The sequence below is a fragment of the Anolis sagrei genome, chromosome 12 (genome assembly GCF_037176765.1).
Source record: "Anolis sagrei isolate rAnoSag1 chromosome 12, rAnoSag1.mat, whole genome shotgun sequence".
Classification (NCBI taxonomy): domain Eukaryota; kingdom Metazoa; phylum Chordata; class Lepidosauria; order Squamata; family Dactyloidae; genus Anolis; species Anolis sagrei.
The window spans coordinates 14605479-14632116 of record NC_090032.1 but is presented as its reverse complement, the minus strand read 5'-3'; the positions used below and the strand labels follow the sequence as shown (position 1 = coordinate 14632116).

Genomic DNA, 26638 nt, shown 5'->3' with positions numbered 1-26638 from the left:
AGTCAGGAGTGTTGTGCTCCAGAACTCTATCTGTCTGAATTTGGAAGTCCCAGAAGAGTTTGGCGTGTTCATTCTCTGTAACATTTTCCGGCTTGTGATCCCACAAGTTCTTTGTCGCAGGCAGATGGCATTTGTGGCACAAGCTCTCCAATGAATCATCTGAGCAACGGTGTTGTGCCTCTACTTGTAGTCTGTCTGCGCGATCTTCTTGCAGCAGTTGAGGATGTGATCTATTATTATTATTATTATTATTATTATTATTATTTGTTTTTGTATGTGTGATATACACAGATATCAAAACTGAGTTAACTCTGGATTCCCCTTGAGTTAAGTTTCTGAATCTGTTCTGAAATGTCACCATGCTTTTCTTTTCCAGGTTATGCAACATCCAAGTGAGGGAGCCCTGGTGTTGGGACTCCACAGCAACGTGAAAGATGTCTCTGTCCCTGTTGCGGAAATCAAAATCTATTCCCTGTCCAGTCAACCAATAGATCACGAGGGACTCAAATCTAAATTATCTGGTAAGGCATTCTGAGGGCTCATGCATACAGAACATTGGCATCTGGGCATGATGTGTTTGCTTGTACCTGTCTAAAGGAATACAATTTTAGAGTTGTTACAGTACTTGGTGGCCCAGGTGGTGTTCTTAATGTTTGTCATTTGATAGAGCAGGGGTCCTCAAACCTTTTAAACAGAGGGCCAGGTCACAGTCCCTCAAACTGTTGGAGGGCTGGATTATAATTTGAAAAACAGTGAATTGCTATGCACACTGCACATATCTTATTTGTAGTGCAAAAAACACTTTAAAACAGTGGTTCTCAACCTTCCTAATGCCATGCCATGACCCCTTAATACAGTTCCTCATTTTGTGGTGATCACCAACCATAAAATTATTTTTGTTGCTACTTCATAACTGTAATTTTGCTTCTGTTGTGAATTGTAATGTGAATATCTAATATGCAGGATGTATTTTCACTCACTGGACCAAATTTGGCACAAATATCCAATACGCCCAAATTTGTACACTGGTGGGGCTGGGGGTGGTGTGGATTTTGTCGTTTGGGAGTTGTAGTTGCTGGGATTTATAGTTCACCTACAAACAAAGAGCATTCTGAACTCCACCAATGATGGAATTGAACCAAACTTGGCACACAGGACTCCCATGACCTTCAGAAAATACTGGGCACTGACATTGAATTTTGGAGTTCACCAACATCTAGAGAGCACTGTGGACTCAGTGATGGATCTGGACCAAACTTAATATGGATACTCAAGATGCCCAAATGTGAACACTAGTGGAGTTTGGGGGAAATAGTCCTTGACATTTGGGAGTTGTAGTTGCTGGGATTTATAGTTCACCTACCATTAAAGAGCATTCTGAATCCCACCGACAATAGAATTGGGCCAAATTTCCCACACAGAACCTCTATGACCAACAGAAAATACTGTTTTCTAATGGTCTTTGGTGACACCCTCTTGTGACCCCCCCCCCAGGGGTCCCGACCCCCAGGTTGAGAAACGCTGCTTTAAAACAATAGAATAATTAAAATAAAGAACAATTTTAACAAATATAAACGTCTTATTATTTCAATGGGAAATGTGGGCCTGCTTTTGGCTGTTGAGATAGGTTTGTTGTTGTTGTGTGCTTCAGGTTGACCCTGAGCGAGGGCCAGGTAAATGACCTTGGAGGGCCATATCCGGCCCCCGGGCCTTAGTTTGAGGACCCATGTGGTAGAGAATAACCCCAGTACTCTTTGGAAGTTCAGTTATACCCTTTCACTTCACTTTGTTTTGACAATCAAAGCAAATTCCTTCAAACAGTGCTATATTTAGCTGTATGTTTTGGAATTTTATGATACTCTCTCCTGAATTGCAGCCTAGGCCAAAAAACAAAAACAACAATCCCCCCCCCCCGCAAACCCCCCCTCCTCTGGTTGCTAAGGAAACTGATTGTAATTTAGACTCTTTGCTAGATTTATTCTGATTTATTACCAGCAATATTTTGAGTGACCAGATGGGAAAGAGGAGTCTGGGAAATGAGATGAAGTCATCATTCCGGACTCCAGTCCTGTTTGTGCACTTGCAGTTTCCATAGAATGGAAACTGCTCCATTTAAGCAGAAAAGTGTCTGTCAGATCCTGAGGAATCTCAGAATGAAACGCACACTCACAAAGCAAATCCTTTGGATATCGGTTTATTCAGTCCATACAGGAGTCATACATAAAGAGAGATCTAAACTTTTCCCGCCAACAGCCAGTAACACATTCCCCCTGGGCACCTCCTCCCTTCTCCCCTCCTTATCTCAAGTTGTGACTACATTCCATTCCCACATCTACAAAGCAGTCTCTGCAGCCAGATGGCTCCCTAGCAAGCCATAAACCATTCTATTGTCAGGAGGGAGTCTTCATGGTTCCGGCCGTGTTTTCATAGCATGAAGGCCACATCCTGACAGTGTTAGATGTAATGTGAACATAATTTGTAGTGCTTATTTGATAGAGAAGAACAGGAATAATGTGTTGTTGAAGGTTTTCATGGGCGGAATCACTGGGTTGCTGTGAGTTTTTTGGGCTGTATGGCCATGTTCCAGAAGCATTCTCTCCTGACGTTTCACCCACATCTATGGCAGGCACCCTCAGAGATTGTGCCATAGATGTGGGCGAAATGTCAGGAATCATAGAGTCATAGAATCATTGCCTCCTAGAGTTGGAAGAGACCTCATGGGCAAACCTTTCCAACCCCCTGCCAAGAAGCAGGAATATTGCATTCAAAGCACCCCTGACAGATGGCCATCCAGCCTCTGTTTAATTTCTTCCAAAGAAGGAGGCTCCACCACACTCCGGGGCAGAGAGTTCCACTGCTGAACGGCTCTCACAGTCAGGAGTTCTTCCTCATGTTCAGATGGAATCTCCTTTCTTGTAGTTTGAAGCCATTGCTCCATTGCGTCCTTGTCTCCAGGGAAGCAGAAAACAAGCTTGCTCCCTCCTCCCTATGACTTCCTCTCACATATTTATACATGGCTATCATATCTCCTCTCAGCCCTCTCTTCCTCACGCTAAACATGCCCAGCTCCTTAAGCCGCTCCTCATAGGGCTTGTTCTCCAGACCCTTGATCATTTGAGTCGCCCTCCTCTGGACACATTCCAGCTTGTCAATATCTCTCTTGAATTGTGGTGCCCATAATTGGACACAATATTCCAGGTGTGGTCTAACCAAGTATTAAGATCATTTTCCTACTTGACAGATGCAACCAACAACAAGCTACACAATTGGTCGGAAGCTCACTCGTTAAGAATTGCATTAAGATTACTTCTGACCAAAAGGTCATGAGGAGAGGATGCTTCTAGAACATGGCCATATAGCATGGAAAACTCACATCAACCCATAACAGGGACTGTGTCGCAGCTGTCTGAGTGTCAGCTGCATCAAGATCACTTCTGACCAAGAGGTCATGAGTTCGAAGCCAGCCCAGGTCGGAGTGAGCTTCCAACCAATTGTGTAGCTTGTTGTCGACCTTTGCAACCCGAAAGACAGTTGCATCTGTCAAGTAGGAAAATTAGGGACCAACTATGTGTGGGGAGGCCAATTTAACTAATTTACGAGGCCATGAAAAAGACTCCAGCAAAGCATACGGGGAATGCGGAAGTACTTCATCAATGTCGCAGATGGACGATGAAAGCAACAGTTCCCCTGGCGACCAGAAAAGTTAAACAGCCTCTGACTGTGTGTCTATATCTGTTGTGTGTCTTTGGCATTGAATGTTTGCCATATATGTGTATATATGTGTACATTGTAATCCGCCCTGAGTCCCCTTCGGGGTGAGAAGGGCGGAATATAAATACTGTCAATAAATAAATAAAATATTGGTGGGAGCTAATTAGGGACAGCTTTTAAAAGATTACATCTATGTTTAATCTTTCCTTGAGGAAGTGGTGTGAGTAGTAGATTCACAGATTTGATCCGTGCCCCACAAATAAATGCCATAGTGATACACCTCAGGACTTTCTTGACTAGTCAAATTTAGCATACCGACTTCTGATAATCTTTCAGATCGTTCTCCGGATATTGATAACTATTCGGAAGAAGAAGAAGAGAGTTTCTCCTCTGAACAGGAAGGAAGCGATGATCCCCTGCATGGGCAGGTAAGCTTCTCTGTTTACATGGTCAGTGCTTTCTTTTTATTGAAGGATTGATTTGTAACACAGAATCAACATAATATACATTGAAAAAGAGAAAAAAATATTATTCTACCATTACAAGTGCTGCTAAATAATCTCATTAAAATGATTAACAACCACAAATTACATTGTTAGATTCATTAGAGTCTCGCTTATCCAACTTCCACTCATCCAACATTCTGTATTATCCAACGCAGTCTGCCTCCCGCCTGGATCCACAGTTGTTTCAATACATTGTGATGTTTTGGTGCTAAATTCATAAATACAATAATTACTACATAATGTTACCATGTATTGAACTGCTTTTTCTGTCTATTTGTTGTAGAACATGATGTTTTGGTGCTTAATTTGTAAAATCATAACGTAATGTGATGTTTAATAGGCTCTTCATTAATCTCTCCTTGTTATCCAACATTTTCACTTATCCAATGTTCTGCCGGCCCTTTATGTTGGACTAGCTGTACCCGCCATGTTTTGCTGTGGCCGACCTTCCCTCTTTCTCTCCTTCTTTCCCTCCTTCCTTCACTCCCTCTTTCCTTCTCTTCTTCCTTCCTTTTCTATCTCTTTCCTTCCTTACCCCTTTTTCTTTCTCTTCTCCTGTCTCTCTTTTTTCCTTCTGTCTTTCCTTTTTCCCTTCCTTCCCTCTTTCTCTACATTTCCCCCCTTCCTTCACTCCCTCTTTCCTTCCTTCTTTCCCTTTTTTCTTTCCTTCTCTCCTTCCTTCCTTCTCTAACTTTCCTTCCTTCCCCCTTTTTCTTTCCCTCCCTCTTTCTCTCCTTTCTTCCTTCTCTTCCTCTTTCCTTCTTTCCTTCTCTCTTTGCTTCCATGCTTCCTTCTCCCTTTCCTTCTTTCTTTCTCTCCCTTTCTTTTCTTTTCTCTTCTTTTCTTTTCTTTTCTTTCTTTCTTTCTTTCTCTCTCTCTCTCTCTCTCTCTTTTTTCTCTTCCCTCCCTCTTTCTTCCCTTTTTCTGTATTATCATTTAGCTTTTCATCATTTAGCTTTTGAGGGCATTTTAAGTCCCTTCTGCTGTGTTTTTCAGTGTTTTTATGAGTGAAGGACATATATTGGGTTGTTAAGTGTTTTGTGTCCACATTTGGTGTCAGTTCCCCCGGTGGTTTTGAGTTCTGTTAATCCCACAAACTAACAGTACATTTTTATTTATATAGATAAGCAAGACTCTACTGTGTTGCTAAAAAAATCCATAAAAGTTTCTCAGTCTTTCAAGATATTTTCAGTTGGTTTGTCCTTCAAAACTAATGTACCAACTTAACAATCCAGTCTTCTCTTGCCAGTGCTTTGGTCTGTTTGCAAGTTTGATAGAATGTGACAAACACAACAAATGTGTGAATATAAATACCTTAATGAGGGTGCGGAGGATGAACGCTGCTTGCATTTTGAAGTCGACCATGTCATCTTTTCTCCCCAGGATTTGTTTTATGAAGAAGAAGATCTTAGAAAGGTGAAAAAGACTAGGAGGAAACTGACTTCAGCTTCTGCAGTTACTCGGGTGAGTAGTGTTGCAAGCGAGTTTGACAGGCAAGGAGTTCCATCCTTCTCTTCTATTTTCCCTTCCATTTGCAGGTTTTTATTTATTTATTTACTATTACTATAGTTATACCCTGCTCTATCTCCTTCGCACTTTCAATTCCAAGCGATCAACCCTATCTAAATCACCGGCTCCATCGAGGTCAAATCCCTCGTTAGCTGGCTGAGAACTTTCCTCCCTTTCTACATCCTCCCTTCCTTCATCAGGCACCTGGCTCTCACTCTCAGTAGTTTCACTTTCCCCAGTGTCAACCCTGTTGCATCCCAGTTCAAGAAACGAAACCATAAGATTAAATCCACCACACTGGACTGTAGGAAAAGCAATCCTTGTTTATTGATGAAAAATTGGTTACAAAAGAAAGGTAAATGCAAAGTCAAAAAGCCACAGAAAAAACATAGCAGTCAGTAGAATCTCTGAACTTGAGCAAAATTTCAAAAGCCACAATATAAGAACCAGGAACCTGTTAGCCTTTTAGTAACCATGAACTTGAAAACTAGAAGCCTCTGGGATTACTGGCCATGGAACACAGGAATTCTGCCAAGGCACAGCCACAGTCCCAAACGTTGCTTGATCTAAAGAGGCACCCGGCAGGAGGCCTCTTAAACCAAAGAAACTATTCTATGAAACACCCCTTGACTTTGAAGCCTGGGCCTGTCTCTCCTGTAAACGATGTGACCTTCGTAGAAACTGTGAAACATTTCTGTCTCTAACTATCTGTTCTCTTCGGTCCTCATTAAAAACCCCAGTTGGAGAGATATCACGGCTAGCGATATCACGGCTAGCTTCCAAAATATTTTCCTCCAGCTGTTGAGTTTCATTTTCATCGCCGCTGACCTCAGCATCAACAACAGATTCCACACTGTCAGGGCCAGGGAGAGCTTGCTCAGTTGGAAAAACTATCAGAGAATCCGGTTCACACAGATCAGGATCAGGCTGAACCCCAACAAACCCTTGCTGTGGGAAACAACTGAGCTGCCCCGGTCCTGGTCTTCCTCGTCTAACACAGGAACATCCTCTAGAGCAGCAGAAAAGAAGCTTGCCCCCTCCTCTGTAGTGTTGTGACTCAGCTGGAAACTCAGTGATAGTGCCGATGATTCTGATGGGGATTATGGGTTTCAGATTCAGTCAGGTGCAAAGTTATGATGTCCCTGGGTTAGACGAAGAAGACCAGGAACAGAGGGCAGAAGTTCAGTTGTTTCCCACAGCAAGGGATGAAGCTGGGGAAAGTGAAACTACTGAGAGCCAGGTGGATTCAGGAAGAGAGGACGGTTCTCATCCAGATAGTTCTCAGCCTGATAATGAAGGGTAAAGCACTAACGAGGGAATTGACCTTGATGGAGCCGGAGACTTAGATGGAGCTGTTCGGTTGGAATTTAAGGTTCGAAGGAGTGTCAGGATCGCTAGCAGGCGAGAGAGAGAGAGGCCCGAGACCATACAGACCCCTTCATGTTGTCCAAAGTGTATTAAATAGGCTGTTTGAATATGCCTCAGTGTCAGAGCAACTTCCTGCTTCAACCAAGAGACTTTGGATTTATCTTGCAGCTTTCATGTTCATGTTTCAGGACTTTGTCATGCACTTAAGGGACTTTGCCTTGCTTGTGTCTTCATGGATCTTGTTTGCCTGTGTTACCTTGGACTGATCTTTTGAAATACACTTTTGCCTTTTGAACTTTTTATCCTTTATTTTAATAAACCATAAAGACGACTGCTGATGTGTTCTTTGGTGTTTTAAGCAAGGTGATTTTACCCTGTGGTGCGACAAGTAGGACATTGACCTTCTTTTCTCCAAGCTAAACATACCCAGCTCCCCCAGCAATTCCTCACAGGGCTTGATTTCCAAACCTTTGATTATTTTGGTTGTTCTTCTCTGGACACAGCTTCACTTTAACTATTGGGCTATATGCTGCAGTAGGAGAGAGACAAGACTTAATCAAAAGTACCTATAAAAACATGCGGGCAAACATTAAGTCCGATATCTCTGCCAATTAAAGCAAAGCTTCCAGGTATCCGTGATCCTTGGCACTGCGCTCTAGCAAATTAAGTACTTATAATGCCTCTCCTTCCTCTTTGTGTCTAGTAAATTTGTACTCATTGCTCCTTAATGCTTAGCTTTGAGGACAAGACTTTTAAGCACTTTCTGAGCTGCGTTCATGAAATATGCATACTCTGAAGCTGAACTGATGAAAGGCACACTTTTGTCAAGTTTGCAAGCTAAGCAAGATCGCTGTAACAACTTACTGGAAAGTGTAAAGGTTTTGAGTAATGCGGAGATTCTGAAGAGATAGGTGTTTGAGCATTTTAAACAGAATTTGGTGTTTTTTTCCAATTTTTTTGGTCAACTTTTTGCTGGTCAATTGAAACCTCTGCCCAGAGAAAGGTGGGATATAACTTCTATATAAATAAAAATGCAATGTTTGTTTGTGGGGTTAACATAACTCAAAAACCACTGGACGAATTGACACCAAATTTGGACACAATACACCTAACAATCCAACGAGTGTCCATCACCTCTAAACACGCACGCACACACAAAACCCCAGCGGAACAAACTTAAACCCCCCCCCCCAAATACACAATATATACATATACACATACAGTCATATACTTATACACATGCACACATTCATACTTATATATATATATATATATATATATATATATATATATATGCACACACATATACATATATACATACACACAAATATGCATATAGACAAGCACACTCATATACACAATATGCATGTATACATATAAACACACAAATCTATATATATATAAATGCTCTGTGCATCATGAGTACCTTAAAAACAAAAGAACCAATGAACGAAATCACACCAAATTGGGCAACAAAACGTCTCACAACACAAGGAGTGACCATCACTCAAAAATTATGATTTTGTCATTTGGGAGTTGTAGTTCCCGGGATTTATAGTTCACCTACAATCAAAGAGCATTCTGGACTCCATCAACGATGGAATTGAACCAAATTTGGCACACAGAACTCCCATGACCAACAGAAAATACTGGAAGGGTTTGGTGGGCATTGACCTTGAGTTTGAGAGTTGTAGTTCACCTACATCCAGAGAGCACTGTAAAGAATGATGGATCTGGACCAAACTTGGCACAAGCACTCAATACGCCCAAATATGAACACAGATGGAGTTTGGGGAAATAGATCTTGACATTTGGGATTCACAGTTCACCTACAATCAAAGAGCATTCTGAACCCACAAACGACAGAATCGGGGCAAACTTCCTACACAGAACCCCCATGACCAACAGAAAAATACTTAAGGCCATCCAGTCCAACTCTCTTCATCAGGGCAAGAAAACGTAATCAAAGTCCTCCTGACAAAGCCATCCAGCCATAGATATAGATAGATAGATATGATTCATACACAGAGAGATATAGTATCATAGATTTGAAAGGGACTCTTAAAGAGGGACAATGATATGTTACACTCTCCACATCAACACTGACAAACAGCAAGAAATACTGTTTACCCACAAGCATAAAGAAATTACATATATTAGAAACCAACACTTTCTCATTACTTTATTTCCCAGATCAACAGACTGGACCACAGCAACGCGTGGCAGGGGACAGCTAGTACACACACACATACACAAAAACACACATATACACACACACAAACACATAGATACACACACAAAACACATATACACAGACTGGGCCACAGCAACGCGTGGCAGGGTCGGCTAGTAAACAAATAAATACACAAACATGCTCCCACTGGGTGCATTATATACTGTGGCTGGGATGCTAAATTGCTAGTGAGGTTTTCTATCCCATGTCTCCTGGATCATTTAAGTCAAGGATCCTCAAACTAAGGCCCGGGGGCCGAATACAGCCCTCCAAGGTCATTTACCCGGCCCTCGCTCAGGGTCAACCTAAGTCTGAAATGACTTGAAAGCAATGTATTGTCGAAGGCTTTCATGGCTGGAATAACTGGGTTGTTGTAGTTTTTTTCGGGCTATATGGCCATGTTTTAGAGGCATTCTCTCCTGACGTTTCGCCTGCATCTGTGGCAAGCATCCTCAGAGGTAGTGAGGTCAGGAGAGAATGCCTCTAGAAAATGGCCATATAGCCCAAAAAGACCTACAACAACCCAGACTTGAAAGCACACAACAACAACAACGTTTGTTAAAATTGTTCTTCATTTTAATTATTGTATTGTTTTTGTTTTTTGCACTACAAATAAGATATGTGTAACATGCATAGGAATTCATACATGTTTTTTTCAAATTATAATCCAGCCATCCAGCAATTTGAGGGACTGTGACCTGGCGCTCTGTTTACAAAGTTTGAGGACCCCTGATTTAAGTTATATTTTTCAAAAGGCCTTGTTCTCTCAGTTTTTGCATAAGCCATAGACAGCATAAGGCACTCTACTTTCTTGAAAGATGCTTTTCTAACAAGTAAATGGTCCCTCTTTTTCACAGCAGCCAAATATTAAGCAGAAATTTGTGGCTTTGCTGAAGAGATTCAAGGTCTCAGATGAGGTAAGGTACCATTTTCTTTTTACTTTGCAATTTCTTTATAAAAAAATTGATTCTACATGAGAAAAAGTGTACTCAAAATGTATTGTATCAGTATATGATCTAACAAAATCCTAAAAATCAGAATATTTTGCAGAGAGAGTGATGACAGCATAACTTCCTGTTTTGTCTTTTGCTCTGTGGTTTTGAGATTTTGTTTGCTGTGTTTCTCTTTAAAATAATATTTGCCTTTCAGGCACTATACTTATTTATTTGTCATGTCAGAAGCAAAATGAGGGTACAGTTGTAATGTATTTAAAAGCACAAACAAAGTTAAAAACTTGGTATTATACCAAATTTCCTTTGACCAGTAGCTGGCAACTTGGAGTGCCTCTGGTGTCACTATAAGAAGGTTCTCCATTGAGCATATGGCAGGGCTCAGACTGCATTGTAGTAGATAGTCTGTGGTTTGCTGTTCTCTGCACTCACATATCATGGACTCCACTTTGTAGCCCCATTTCTGATGGTGCCAGCCTGTTCAGCACCTTCCAAGTTGCCCAGTCTTCTGTGAGCCCAGGAGGGAGTCTCTCATTTGGTATCAGCCATGGATTGAGGTTCCAGGTTTTAGCATGCCACTTTTGGACTCTCGCTTGCTGAGGTGTGCCTGCGAGTATCTCTGTAGAACTTAGAAAGCTATTTCTTGATTTTAGGCGTTGGCGTGCTGACTGATACCCGAATAGGGGATGTCACTGCCTTGGTCCTTTCATTATTGGCTGCTACTTTGCGGCAGATGTCAGGTGGTGAAATACTGGCTAAACAGTATAATTTCTCCAGCGGTGTGGAGCGTAGTCATCCTGTGACAATGTGGCATGTCTCATTAAGAGCAACGTCCACAGTTTTAATATGGTGAGATGTATACCACACTGGGCATGCGTACTCAGCAGCAGAGTAGCAAAGTACAAAGGGCAGACGTCTTCACTGTGTCTGGTTGTGATCCCCAGGTTATGCCAGCTTTTGTATGACAATATATCTAGTACCCACTTTTTGCTTGATATTCAAGCAGTGCTTCTTGTAAGTCAGACCACAGTCTAGGGTAATTCCCAGGTATTTGGGTGTGCTGCAATGCTCCAGTGGGATTCCTTCCCAGGTCATCCTCAGAGCTCAAGATGCTTGTCTGTTCTTAAGGTGAAAAACACATGTCTGTGTTTTAGATGGATTAGAAATCAGTTGGTTTCCCCATAATAGGCAGTAAGAGCACCTAAATCTTCAGAGAGCTTCTGTTCAACCATTCTAAAGCTTCCTGCTTGGGTGGTGATGGCACAATCGTCAGCGTAGATGAAACTTTCTGTCTTTTCTGGCAGTGGCTGATTATTTGTGTAAACGTTAAACACTGATGGAGCAAACATGCTCCTCTGAGCCAGGCCATTTTTCTGTTTTCTCCATCTACTTGTCTAAGCCTGGAACTCAACAAAAAAGCTCCTGTAGCAGATTTTCTATGAAGTGGGTGAGGTGGCGATCCTTTGTGATATTATGAGTTTTTCTCAGGAGAAGGTGATGATTTACACTATTTGTAGCACTATACTTCTTTGCTTTGGAGGAAAGGACACAGTTTGGAAGATGTTTCAAGGTGAAATTGTTAAAGAGAACAGGGAAATGCTTGTTTGAAAAATACTTGCAATTCAAAATAGCTGAATATAAAGTTTTTAACTTAAGAAGTAGATACATCTAGTTCCATCTTGAAGAATAAGAAGTAGAATATTGGCAAACTATTGTGTATCCTGATGCAACATCTTTCTTAAACAGGTTGGCTTTGGACTGGAGCATGTTTCTAGGGAGCAGATCCGGGAGGTAGAGGAGGATCTGGATGAGCTGTATGACAGCTTAGAGATGTATAACCCCAGTGACAGCGGCCCCGAGATGGAAGATACAGAGAGCATTCTCAGCACACCAAAGCCAAAACTCAAGTAAGTTCAACTGTAGAGGCTGCGCTCTTTTTTGTGCAATGTGTGCAGCCATTTGATATGATCTTCCTCTACAGCAGCAGTTCTCAACCTGGGGGTTGCCACCCCTCGGGGGGTCGTTCGGCCATTTTCTGGTGGCCGCGAAGCTGCATTGGCTGGCCACGCCCCCTCCAAAATGGCGGCCAATCCCCCTGAGCCACTGGCACTCCCACGCGCGATGCCATCCGCCCATCCCTCATCTCCTTCTGATGGCAGAAGGAGGCAAGGGATGGGCGAGTGGCTCCGTGGGTGGCTAGGCTGTGCGCGAAGCCATCTGCCCGTCCCTCATCTCCTTCTGATGGCAGAAATATCTTCCAAAACATCCCTTGCCACGGGAAACTGAAACTCCTCATCTTCAGTATCAACATTGTCTGTATCAACAACAGGAACATGTTTAGGAATCTGAAACCCATCATCTTCTTCCAGAGGCTCCAACTGAGCCACAACAACTCCCTTCAAACTTATAATGACTCCAAAACACACTCCCTCCTCTTCCCTTGAGAAATAAGCCCAAAGTGGGCGAGTGGCTCCGTGAACTTCCTGACTGTGAGAACTTCCTGACTGTGAGAGCCGTTCAGCAGTGGAACTCTCTGCCCCGGAGTGTGGTGGAGGCTCCTTCTTTGGAAGCTTTTAAGCAGAGGCTGGATGGCCATTTGTCAGGGGTGATTTGAATACAATATTCCTGCTTCTTGGCAGGGGGTTGGACTGGATGGCCCATGAGGTCTCTTCCAACTCTTTGATTCTATGATTCTAAGTGTACAGAATCCTGCTTTCCCATAGCAGGCCTGACACTCTCCTTCCCATGGAGGAGAGCATAGTGAATAAACAGTGTCTCTGTCACCATTTGAGAATTATTAGAGTGAGCCTTTTGTAGGAATATTTCTTCTGATGTAGTAAATAATTGTCCTGTTTGAAATTATCTTGAGCCTTCACCTCCTGACAGATGTTTGTCTTCAGGTAATGAACCATTGTGTCCTGGGTTTGACTTGAAAGAACATAATAATAATAATAATAATAATAATAATAATTATTATTATTATTATTATTTCTTTATTTATATACCGCTTCATCTCCCCGAGGGTACTCAGAGCAGTTTATTTATTTATTTATTTATTTGCTTCATTTGTATACCGCTCTTCTCAGCCCTCAGGCGACTCAGAGCGGTTAACAACCAGTTTCAACAACACAATACAAAATCATTAATCAATTAAAACAGTAGTATCAATTAATTAACACCAAAATATCAATACAACAGTACAGCACTATAACAATCCATCACGTCTCATCAATAGAATCCCAGGTAACATCACAAAACATACATGGTAAAAAGCAACATAACCATAAGATTAACAAAACAAAATATAAGCATAAAAATTGTCGCCATAACACACATATATTAAAAATAATCCTGTCTGTTCAAGGCAATTTCAAAATGTAAAAAGGCCGGGCCAAGATTTGTGCAAGCCCAAAAATTCTAGGGGGGCCGGGAATTAAGTGCAATGCTATGGCAGGCAACAATAATATTAGGTACGGGTCTGTGGCTGTTCATTCCGGGACCGATTAGAGGAAAGAATCTGGGTAACTAGTAGGAAGAATAAGGCCGTATTCGACAACGTGTAGAGCTGAGTTAGAACTGGTCATTTTCAAAGGCTTGTTGAAACCACCAGGTCTTCAAGCTCTTACGAAAGGAGGGGGGGATGTGGCCTCTCTTATTTCCCTTGGAAGGGCGTTCCAGAGGCGGGGGGGGGGGGGGGGGCACCACTGAGAAGGCCCTCTCTCTTGTTCCCTTCAGCCGCGCTTGAGACGGTAGTGGGACTGAGAGGAGGGCCTCCCCGGAAGATCTTAGAGCTCGTGCCGGTTCATAGACTAGTCTTTGACTAATGTAAACAGCCTTTAGAGTTAATCCAATTTCTGGTCAGCAAATGTTGACAGATGTAAACAGATGTAAACATTTCTCTTGTCACAGTTCTTATCAGTTTACCATTTCAGTTCTCATTAGCAACTTTTAATTACAGTCCAGCAAGCAGGCAGTTAGTCATTGCAGGCCTCAATATTCAGAATGGTGTCCCAAAATTCTTAACTCTATCCATTCATCTTTCATTTAGTTCCATTTATACCCACACATATCAAATCTGCACATTATATTTTTCGTGACACGTACCTACTGAAATGTAATGCATGTGCCAATTAGTCATATATAAATGAACCAATTAAGCAACATTGAACAGAAAGCAAAATGACAAAAGATGGGGTTCATTCAGGAAAGATTCCGGGAGTTGGGAAACCCCAAAGGCCATCTGAAGCAGTAGAACCAGAAAACTAAATGAGAGGGTGAGGACAACTTCCTGTGCCCTTTTTGAATTGCTCCTCTCTTGAATAAATCCTCTTCTCCTACCAACCATATTTCAGATGGCAAAGGGACTCAAAGTCACTTCTCCAAGGAATCTCATGGTGAATTAAAGGTTTCAGTACCAGTACATATACAGTCAACATCTCATCTAGTGGTGAGAATCCTTTTCTCTCATAGGCAAGCAAAGGGTTGATGGTTAGGCTTGGGCCCGAATTGGTTTGAATGAAAATGGTTTGTAATATTCGGTGGTTCATTATATGTAATCTCCAAAAATAGAACGGGGAGGAGGGAACTGAAAAGCTGACTAAAATGGATTAAGAGAGACGGATTTTATCAGCTACTAACAGTACCTGCCACGCGTTGCTGTGCCCAACCTTTCCTCCCTCTTTCTTTCTTTCTTTCTTTCTTTCTTTCTTTCTTTCTCTCTCTCTCTCTCCTTCCTTCATTCCTTCCTTCCCTCTCTTTCCTTCCTTCCCTCCCTTTTTTTCTTTCCTTCTCTACTTCCTTCCTTCTCTTCCTCTTCCATTCCTTCCATAGAATCATAGAATCAAAGAGTTGGAAGAGACCTCATGGGCCATCCAATCCAACCCCCTGCCAAGAAGCAGGAATATTGCATCCAAATCACCCCTGACAGATGGCCATCCAGCCTCTGTTTAAAAGCTTCCAAAGAAGGAGCCTCCACCACACTCCGGGGCAGAGAGTTCCACTGCTGAACGGCTCTCACAGTCAGGAAGTTCTTCCTCATGTTCAGATGGAATCTCCTCTCTTGTAGTTTGAAGCCGTTGTTCCACGTCCTAGTCTCCAGGGCAGCAGAAAACAAGCTTGCTCCCTCCTCCCTGTGGCTTCCTCTCACATATTTATACATGGCTATCATATCTCCTCTCAGCCTTCTCTTCTTCAGGCTAAACATGCCCAGCTCCTTAAGCCGCTCCTCATAGGGCTTGTTCTCCAGACCCTTTATCATTTCCCTTTTCTTTCTCTTCCTTTTTCTCCCCTTTCTTCCTTCTCTACGTATTCTTGGACTGCAACTCCCAGCAGTCCTCCTGATCAATCTATCTACCTGCCTGTCTCTATCTATCTGTCTTATCTATCTGGAGTATTGCTGGGAGTGGCAGTCCAGGCATAGAAAACTGGAAATATGCAGGGATTGGGATACTCTTAAAGAAATCCAAGGAGAATAAAGCTTGCATCTTGGAAGCAGTGCATTTGGATCATCCTCCTCTTCTAAAGGGGATGCTGGGAGCTGTAGTCTAGAAGAGAGTGTGGATGTGCTATTGTGTGTTTTGTTTGCCGAGTGAGTCGTTTTTGCGCATGCGCTGCAGCGTCTTTTTGCTTTTTATGTCTTATAATGTCCCTTACAGTATATTTTTTCGGTGTTTTTATGAGTGATGGTCACGTTGGCCTGATAGGTGTCTTGTGTCCAAATTTGGTGTCAATTCGTCTGGTGGTTTTTAAGTTATGTTAACCCCACAAATGAACATTACATTATTATTTATATAGACTAGAAAGGATGGAGTTAAGTCTGCCATATATCTGAGACAGGGGTCTGCTGCGGGGACTCCTGGAGAAGATGGGATTGTTGCAGCGTCCTTCGTGGCAGCAGCAGTGTCCCTAAATTTCTTTTTGGAAAGTTTCCTAAGCTCCTCTCCCAGAGAGTCCCTTCCTGGGAACTCTCTGCCTTAGCAGCACTTGCACGGGGTGGGCATGGAAAAGTCTCTGAGTTCCTCTCGGAGCATGATGAAAGTTGAAGTTTTTCTCTCTCTCTGTTTCTCAGCCAATAAAAAGCCTGGTTGTGTCTGCTCTGATTGGCTGAGAATGGACACAACCAGCAACTACAATTCCCAGAACCCTCTCTTGCAGTTTGTCTTATTTTTTTAAAATGTTATGATAAAAACTTAAAATAATTCTTAAAAAATCAGTAGATTGGTGAATTGGGTTGTTGTAGGTTTTTCTGGGCTATATGGCTATGTTCTGGAGGCAATTTTTCTCCTGACGTTTCGCCTGCATCTATGGCAAGCATCCTCAGAGGTAGTGAGGTCTGTTGGAAGTAGGAAAAATGGGTTTATATATCTGTGGAATGACCAGGGTAATTGGTGAATTGTTTTGTAACTTGGCAGGCCTAAAGTTGTAAATGGGGTCTAAAACTGAGGTCAGGTCTTAAAATGACAGGATTGAGCTTTTAAAGTTTCTCATTGTAGCCAATGGGCTGAATTTTTGCCGAATGAAAACGGCAACACCCCTCCCGATTCGAGTAACTTCCCGGTAAACAGAATGAGGGGTTAGCTGAAAATCGACCCCGAAACGGCATGCCTTTTGGCCGAATAGCCCACCTCTGTTGAAGGTGACTTCAGTCTTTCCCCTTTTCTTTTCTTTTTTATAATAATTTTTATTGATTTATCACAATTGCTACATTTGTTATACATTTGTTATTACTCTTACATTTTGTTCAACACACTCTTTAACATGTTATTTTATTGTTTTGCTTAAGCATTTTTCCCCTTTTTATTTTCACCCCAGTGCTCCCCTCCACCCGTCCCAAGCCACAATTTTTACATATCATCTGTCCAAAATCTCATTTCTTCTTGTGACGGTAACTTTCCTTCCTTGTTATTTAAACCATTTACAACAAATTTTCCCCATACAGCATCAAAGTCGCTTTGTTTCCATATACCTTTTTTAACCTTTAATATACATGTCAGCTTATCATTTATTGCTAATTTCCATTCTTCCTTATACCACTCCTCTATTTGTATATTCATTTCTTTTTTCCAATTCCTTGCTATGAGCAATCTTGCTATTGTTAATAAGTTTGTTATCGCTTCTTTATCCTTTTTCAATTGCTTATTATTATATAATGATAATAAAGCTATGCTAGGACTTTTATCAATTTTCATATTCATTATATCTTCTATTTCTCTAAATACTTTCTCCCAAAAGTTATTTACATATTTACATTGCCACCACATATGTATATATGTTCCTGGTTCTTGACACCCTCTCCAACAATTTTTTAAATTATTTTTATTCATATATGCTATTCTTACTGGTGTCAGATACCACTTCCATATTAACTTGTAATAATTTTCTTTAACCCATATTGATAGATTTTTTAAATGTCTTTGTCCCCATAATTGTTGCCACTCTGTTTCGCTTATTTTTATCCCTAAATCTTCTTCTCAAATCTCTTTAAGGGTATTATTTTTTATTTTTCCCTCCTTCATTTCAATTAATATCTTATAAATTTTACTAATTATACCTCTCAAGTTTTCATGTTCTTCTACAGACCTTCCCTTCTGTATTATTTGTTCAAATTGGTTAAGTTGGCTTCCATTTCTATTATTTTTTCCCCAATTATTAAGCCACTGTTCTAATTGTATACAATGGAACCATGTCAGTTTTATTTCTTTAAACTCTTCCATCATTATTTCCTTCTTCATTCCCACCTTCATCCAATCCCCTATCCTATCTAGATTTTTTTCCCTTACCTTTTTGTCCATTACTTTTTAAAAAATTTTTTGGATACTTCTTTTCCATCACTATTGGGGTTATAATTGACCCCTCCAGTCTTTCCCCTTTTCTTATGCAGCCTGAGCATCCCTTATTTTGAATTCTAGAATTTGAACTCAGGCCCTCTCCTATTTCCACCCCTCAGCTGTCTTTTGTTGTTCATTCATTCTGTCATTTCCGACTTTGTGACCTCATGGACCAGCCCACGCCAGAACTCCCTGTTGGCCGTCACCACCCCCAGGTCCTTCAAGGTCAATCCAGTCACTTCAAGGACACCATCCATCCATCTTGCTCTTGATCAGCCCCTCTTCCTTTTTCCTTCCATTTTCCCCAGCATCATTGTCTTCTCTAAGCTTTCCTTTCTTCTCATGATGTGGCCAAAGGACTTCATCTTTGCCTCTACTATTCTTCCCTCCATTCCTGAAGTATGGACTGGTTGGATCCTCTTGCGGTCCAAGGCACCCTCAGAACTTTCCTCCAACACCACAGTTCAAAAGCATCTCTCTTCCTTCACTCAGCCTTCTCTATGGTCCACCTCTCACATCCGTAGGTGACTACGGGGAATACCATTGCTTTTACTATGCAGATCTTCATTGCCAGTGTGCAACTGCCCTTAAGAAACCATAACTTCTAGCTGGCATGTCTTAAATTAAATTGAAACAAGGAAGCGATAACATTAAGAAGAACCATGTCAGGTGCCCATAGGGATGACAGGAAGGGCCTAATTTACCTCTCAATTTTTCTATTACACCCTGACATTGTACACTGCTTCATTCATTCACCGCATTGGCTTTCCTTTTGTAAATGAAACTTTATCTGCCACCCTGGGAAGGATAACTTGACCAGCAACAGAGATTTTGTTTCATTTTAACTGATTTCAGAGATTTCAGATGTGGCTCAGGTTTATGCAATGGCATTTCCCCCTGCTGTGCTACCTGAAGTTAGAGTTGAATCTTTGACAGAAAGTAAACAATACTGCAGATGGCTGAATATCGTGATTTGCCTAATACTTAACCAAGATGGAAGGCCTTGTAAGGGAAACATCGGTTAGATTTTTGCAAAAAGAGGCCACTTGATGTGTCTTGCTCATTGTCTTTTGGAAAGGCATGACCTTTTAGAGATCAGAACCTTTTGAGAAACCAGAAATATCCATAGTCTTTCGGTGATTTGACCCTTTTGGAGATTAATTGGCATTCACGCTATTAGGAATAATCATAACCCTTTTGTAAAGTATGATCTTCCTGAGAAGACTTAAATTCTCATTTTAGTGAATCTTCTCCTTAGTGGTAAATATCCAGTAGTATTCAGGCAAGTCAAATTAGGTTTCTCAGTTGTTAGACTGATATACCTGATTATCTCTCTGAACTGTTAGGAACAAAAATGTGCTGATGCACAAAATATATATCAGAACTCCAGAATTGTTATTTCAGTTGCCCAAAAAACATCTACTCCCCCATAAAATATATTGCTTTTAAATCATGCTCTCGAGACCAAAAAATAGGCAGTCTTCATTAAAAGTAACATAGTTGATTTACTTACAAACTTCATGTATTCAGCATACATTTCTTACTGGTTGAGGTTTAAACAGTAAGTTCTCTTATGCATTCTGTTATTATTATTATTATTATTAACTTTATTTGTACCCCGCTAGCATCTCCCGAAGGACTCGATGCGGCTTACAAAGGCCAAGGCCTCAACACAACACAACAATATAACAACAAAAGCAAATCAAAACAGTTAAAGCAATATTAAACCACATGCAATAACAATACATCAGGACATAATAAAACTGGGCCAGGCCAGAGTAGTGGGTACAAGATTAAAAGTGCTGATGTGGCAGGAGGTATACGAGGATTATAGGGCAAGTGCAGAGTGCGGTGTGCAGTAATCTTATTTCTACTAAAGTGCTTTGAGGACTTGTTATTGGAGATTCCTAATCTGGAAAGGCACATCGGAACAGCCAAGTCTTCAAGTTCTTTCTGAAGACTGCCAATGTAGGGGCCTGTCTAAGATCTTTAGGGAGGGTGTTCCAGAGTCGGGGGGCCACCACCGAAAAGGCCCTGTCTCGTGTCCCCACCAGACGCAGGTGGAATCACGAGCAGGGCCTCACCAGATGACCGAAGTGAATGTGTGGGTTCATAAATGGAGATGCGGTCACACAGGTAGGCAGGTCCCAAACCGTTCAGGGCTTTGTAGGTGAGCACCTGCACCTTGAATTGGGCTTGGAAGATAAATGGCAGCCAGTGGAGCTCCTTGAACAGGAGCCCCAGTCAGCATCCTAGCTCCTGCCCGTTGGACCAGTTGGAATTTCCAAGCTATTTTCAAGGGCAGCCCCACGTAGAGCGCATTGCAATAATCCAATCTAGAGGTGACCAAGGCATGGACCACCCCGGCCAGATCAGTCTTCTGTTGTCAGTCTCTTCCTTGTTGCATACAGACTAACACTCTCTAATACAGCGTTTCTCAACCTGGGGGTCGGGACCCCCGAGGGGGTCAAGAGGGGGTGTGAGAGGGGTCGCCAAAAGACCATCAGAAAACACAGTATTTTCTGTTGGCCATGGGGGTTCTGTGTGGGAAGTTTGGTCCAATTCTATCATTGGTGGGGATGAAAATGCTCTTTGATTGTAGGTGAACTATGAATCCCAGCAACCACAACTCCTAAATGTCAAGGTCCATTTCCCCCAAACTCCACCTGTGTTTACATTTAGGCATATTGAGCATTTGTGCCAAGTTTGGTCCAGATCCATCATTGTTTAAGTCCACAGTGCTCTCTGGGTGTAGGTGAACTACAACTCCAAAATACAAGGTCAATGCCCACCAAACCCTTCCAGTATTTTCTATTGGTCATGGGAGTTCTGTGTGCCAAGTTTGGTTCAATTCCATCATTGGTGGAGCTCAGAATGCACTTTGATTGTAGGTGAACTATAAATCCCAGCAACTACAACTTCCAAATGACAAAATCAATCCCCCCAAAACCCCACCAGTATTCAAATTGGGTATTTGTGTCAAATTTGGTCTAGTGGATGAAAATACATCCTGCATATCAGATATTTACATTACGATTCATAACAGTAGCAAAATTACAGTTTTGAAGTAGCAACAAAAATAATGGTTGGGGGTCACCACCACATGAGGAACTGTGTTAAGGGGTCACGGCATTAGAAAGGATGAGAAACACTGGTCTAATACATTACTGAATATAGACTCAGTACAGACTGATTAAACACTGTAACATACTGACACCGACTTTACTTCTAAACTGTACTGCTTCTGATGCAAACTAACTTCTAAAATGGGGTCTCAGTCAAAATAGGCCCAGATCTGGTCACATGGTCTGTAGTCCCTTCCACAACCTCAAACATAGAGTTAAGAGAAAACTGCATATCAATATATACATACAATATAGTAAGCAATCACAATTATATATATCACAAATAACTAGTATAGGATAGGAGGCTTGTAGAAGGTTGCTATTTTCAACATTTTTCTGCTCATATTTCAACTGCATTGTTCTGTTCCAGGCCTTTCTTTGAGGGAATGTCGCAGTCTAGTTCCCAGACTGAAATTGGAAGCCTTAACAGCAAAGGAAGCCTTGGCAAAGATGCCACCAGCCCAGTAAGTAGAGACAGAAATTCTTCATTAATAAGATACGTTTGTGATTCATGTGGAATCAAACATTTCAGCTTGTTCCAGGCGGTGTTACTGTGGACCACCCATGTTCTTGCTCTCCTATTTGGACCCAGGAGATGCCCGCTTTAAACCAAGAAGTAAACCAAGATAGGGAAGAACAAAGACATGCTGAGCATTCCCCTGCACTTACTAAAAGGCGTGGGGACCATTTCTGATTTTTAAAATTAAACTAAATTTTTAAAAAAATCAAACCAAAGGGGCATCAACTTTATTCAGGTGCAAAAACACTTGGATCTCATTTTTAAAAAGGTTTAGTTGATACGAAGAAATATTTGGGATTTCTTGATTGTAGCTTCCATTAATTTGATTTATGATTTTACTCTGTTATTATTATTTATTAATTATATTATTTTACTCTATTATTATTACATTTGCATTATTTTACTCTATTATTTTTTTTATTTTACTCTTATTATTATTACATTTATTATTTTACTCATTATTATTGGAAGGATACTGTCGTGACTCAGAGCCCAAAGATTGTCCAACACAGCTAGTAAGGGGTTAACAAAGTCTTTAATAGGTGTTTAACAAAGCGAACAGCACTTAAACTGCAGTACCGATTAGCAACACAAAAGCCTTCAAGCAGGTAAACAAACGGGGAGGAAAAACCCGATATCCCAGAACTCAGTTTCTCAAAAAGGAAAACAGGAGCAAAACTGGCGATGGCAATAGCGTAGTCAAACAGTCCAAGGTCAAACACGGGGAGAGGCAGCAAATGAAGTCCAGAAGGCAAATGGCGTGGTCCAGAAACGTTCCGTAGTCAGGGGCAAGACGAAGTCACTCACGTAGTTCAATCCAGAGTCGAGGCACACAAAGACACGATAGCTGTATTCCCAGGACCCAAATGGCAGCGCAAAACATCCGATACAACGCTTTGTCCTCTGCAAAAGTACCCATCCCAAAGCTCTCATTTTATCAGCAGTCGCTATCACTGGACTGGCTCTCATCACTTACACCTGGATCATTATCCTCAGCTGTGGCCTCATTACCTCGCCAGCGCTGCCAACGTTGATCTTGTCCAGAATCCTCCCAAGAAGTACCTGCATGCCATGTATCATGAAACCCCTCAAATTCGTCACTAGACGTGGGCTGTGTGCATATGTCCTGAATTTCCCTAACCCGAGTCCAGTCCAGCCCCTCTTCCATATCCCCATTATTGGATCCCTGTTCATCCGAACTGCAATTGTCAGCTACGTCTTTAAGGCATTTGCTCATTAGTTCTTCATCACTGTCAGTCTCAATGGCAAAACGTTTAACTCCTCTGTAATCCAGCTCCTCTAAGTCTTTGGGTCCAAACCCTGCAAAGTCCTCAGAATCGCTGGGCGCCATGAGTACATCCCGAATGCGTTTCAGCTGACGCTGTTCCTCCTCCAACTCTGCATCGCTCCTTCTCCTCCTACACCCACTAGTAGGCTCACTGCCAGGACGCTGAGTTACAACAGATACTTAAGCACATTTACATTGAAAAAGGCTAGAATAAGGGTTCAATCTGATGTCCTATATTATACTAACTGATCCTGTTAATTTGCTCTGTTTCCATGATTTTTCCTATGCCTTAATACATTGTCATCTACCTTACTAAACCACTTTATCCTTTAACTAGCTCACGTAGTGGTTTTCCTCCCCCCTCCAAAATTAGTCTGCTGTTATTGTTGTTGCTAGTTATTTTTGTTATGTTGTTTTATGCTGTTTTTATGTTGTTTTAATTATTATTGCTTTATTTTAATTGTATTCTGCCTGGGCTTGGGCCCCATGTAAGCCACCCCGAGTCCCTTCAGGTAGATGGAGGCGGGGTAGAAAAATAAAGTTGTTGTTGTTGTTGTTGTTGTTGTTCTTCTTCTTCTTCTTCTTCTTCTTCTTCTTCTTCTTCTTCTTCTTAATCAGAGTTTGGCAGTGTTATCTTAAATTACAGTTTTATTTAAATATTCAAAAACATTTAACCTACTAATGTTTCAATTAACGTAATTTAATGGGATCTATTTTTATTTTGAAATTAACCAGTAGCTGTTGAATGTCCCACTCTTGGCTTATATGCTTTTCCTGGATTTTTGTGGTAAATTAGGGGCCTCAGCTTATATTCGGGTTGGCTTATACTCGAGTATATACAGTATATTGTTATTGTGGCCAGGCAATAAGCAAAAACTCCTGATTAATGAATTACATAAACAGCTTGCCCCGATTCATTGTATTTTCTTCTTCTTTTTTTCTCTGTTGTTGCTATGCATCCAGATGGAAGTGTCCATTGGGGACAAAATGAAATCCAACAGGAATAAAAATGCAGATGACAGTATCAATGAAACGGAGACATTGGTAAGCACACTTCTGTCCCATCGCTGGTGGCAGAAATACTCAACTATATGATTTCCATCTGTTCTTGAATGATCCTCTTCTGGTTTTCTCTAGGATGGCAATGAGCAGGACACATTTGGAGACTCAACAACTACGTTAATCATCCCAGAAAAAGTCAAGACCCCCATGAAGACTAGCATCAAGGGTGAGCTTCAGAACATGGCGTCTCCTAGGTAATTATGCCTCAGGTTTGGGTACTTGCTTTTAAAAAATCTCTGAAAACTGCTTAGAATGCATGATCCCCTGACAACTCTTGGGGATTTGTCCAGAAGTAGGAGAGGTAACAGGAAGATCAACTATTTTAGACCTGATCCTAGTCAACCGTGCTGATGATTAATGAGAAGTGCTGCGATCCTTAGATTGGAGTCACTGTGCTCTTCTGGAGTTTGTTATACAGTGGAAAGAGGTAGCCAAGCCTAGTCAGTTGTTCTTGAGATCTGGAGGGATCCCATACAGTTGCCTTGAGACGAGAAGCTCAGTATGTTTGAGACGAGAAGCTCAGTATTTTCTCCTAGCTATAACTTGACTCTTCCATGGTGTTGTAGTTCAGCCAATTCAGCCCATTCAGCCCATGGTTCAACATCCATGTTCAACATTTACACAAATGACCAGCCATTGCCAGAAAGAACAGAGAGTTTCATCTATGCTGATGATCGTGCCATCACTGCTCAAGCAGGGAGGTTTGAGGTTATGGCGAACAGAAGCTCTCTGAAGCTCTAGGTGCTCTTACTGCCTATTACAGGGAAAACCAGCTGACCCCTAATCCATCTAAAACACAGACGTGCTTTTAACCTTAGGAACAGACAAGCATCCCGAGCTCTGAGGATGACCTGGGAAGGAATCCCACTGGCGCATTGCAGCACACCCAAATATCTGGGACTCACTCTGGACCGTGCTCTGACCTACAAGAAGCACTGCCTGAACATCAAGGAAAAAGTGGGCGCTAGAAACAATATCATACGAAACCTGGGGATCACAACCAGACACAGTGAAGACATCTGCCCTTGCGCTATGCTACTCTGCTGCTGAGTATGCATGCCCAGTGTGGAACACATCTCACCACGCTAAAACAGTAAATGTGGCTCTTAAAGGAAGCGGTCTGCAAACACTTAGAAACAAATGCAGTCATCGCTAATAGTCAACATGGATTTATCAAAAACAAGTCATGCCAGACTAATCTGATCTCTTTCTTCGATAGAGCTACAAGCTGGCTAGATGCGGGCAATGCCGTGGATGTAGCGTACCTGGATTTCAGTAAGGCCTTCGACAAGGTCCCCCATGACCTTCTGGCAAGGAAACTAGTCCAATGTGGGCTAGGCAAAACTACGGTGAGGTGGATCTGTAATTGGTTAAGTGGACGAACACAGAGAGTGCTCACTAATGCTTCCTCTTCATCTTGGAAAGAAGTGACGAGTGGAGTGCCGCAGGGTTCCGTCCTGGGCCCGGTCCTGTTCAACATCTTTATTAATGACTTAGATGAAGGGCTAGAAGGCATGATCATCAAGTTTGCAGACGACACCAAATTGGGAGGGATAGCCAATAGTCCAGAGGACAGGAGCAGAATTCAAAACGATCTTGACAGATTAGAGAGATGGGCCAAAACTAACAAAATGAAGTTCAACAGTGACAAATGCAAGATACTCCACTTTGGCAGAAAAAATGAAATGCAAAGATACAGAATGGGGGACGCCTGGCTCGAGAGCAGTACGTGTGAAAAAGATCTTGGAGTCCTCGTGGACAACAAGTTAAACATGAGCCAACAATGTGATGTGGCGGCAAAAAAAGCCAATGGGATTTTGGCCTGCATCAATAGAAGCATAGTGTCTAGATCTAAGGAAGTAATGCTACCCCTCTATTCTGCTTTGGTTAGACCACATCTGGAATATTGTGTCCAATTCTGGGCACCACAATTCAAGAGAGATGTTGACAAGCTGGAAGGTGTCCAGAGGAGGGCGACTAAAATGATCAAGGGTCTGGAGAACAAGCCCTATGAGGAGCGGCTTAGGGAACTGGGCATGTTTAGCCTGAAGAAGAGAAGGCTGAGAGGAGATATGATAGCCATGTATAAATATGTGAGAGGAGGCCACAGGGAGGAGGGAGCAGGCTTGTTTTCTGCTTCCTTGGAGACTAGGACACGGAACAATGGCTTCAGGCTACAAGAGAGGAGATTCCATCTGAACATTAGGAAGAACTTCCTGACTGTGAGAGCCGTTCAGCAGTGGAACTCTCTGCCCCGGAGTGTGGTGGAGGCTCCTTCTTTGGAAGCTTTTAAGCAGAGGCTGGATGGCCATTTGTCAGGGGTGATTTGAATGCAATATTCCTGCTTCTTGGCAGGGGGTTGGACTGGATGGCCCATGAGGTCTCTTCCAACTCTATGATTCTATGATTCTATGATTCTATGATTCTATGATTCTAATGAGACATGCCGCATTATCACGGGGTGTCTGCGCCCCACACCAGTAGAGAAATTACACTGTTTAGCCGGTACTGCACCACCTGACATCCACCGGGAAGTAGCA

General features: G+C 41.9%; 1 protein-coding gene across 2 annotated transcripts in view; it reads left to right on the top strand.

Moving 5' to 3' along the window:
• Positions 1–26638, top strand: part of PACS1 (phosphofurin acidic cluster sorting protein 1) — a 103566-nt gene that overhangs the window by 37245 nt on the left and 39683 nt on the right. Inside the window, exons 5-12 of one of the 2 annotated variants that reach the window (XM_067472456.1) lie at positions 377–521; positions 4048–4139; positions 5601–5681; positions 10188–10244; positions 12024–12184; positions 21599–21692; positions 24000–24080; positions 24174–24292. In XM_067472456.1, the coding sequence (XP_067328557.1) occupies positions 377–521; positions 4048–4139; positions 5601–5681; positions 10188–10244; positions 12024–12184; positions 21599–21692; positions 24000–24080; positions 24174–24292 (830 nt within the window). Of the gene's footprint in view, positions 1–376; positions 522–4047; positions 4140–5600; positions 5682–10184; positions 10245–12023; positions 12185–21598; positions 21693–23999; positions 24081–24173; positions 24293–26638 lie in introns of both variants that reach the window. The other variant, XM_067472455.1, reaches the window with a different exon arrangement.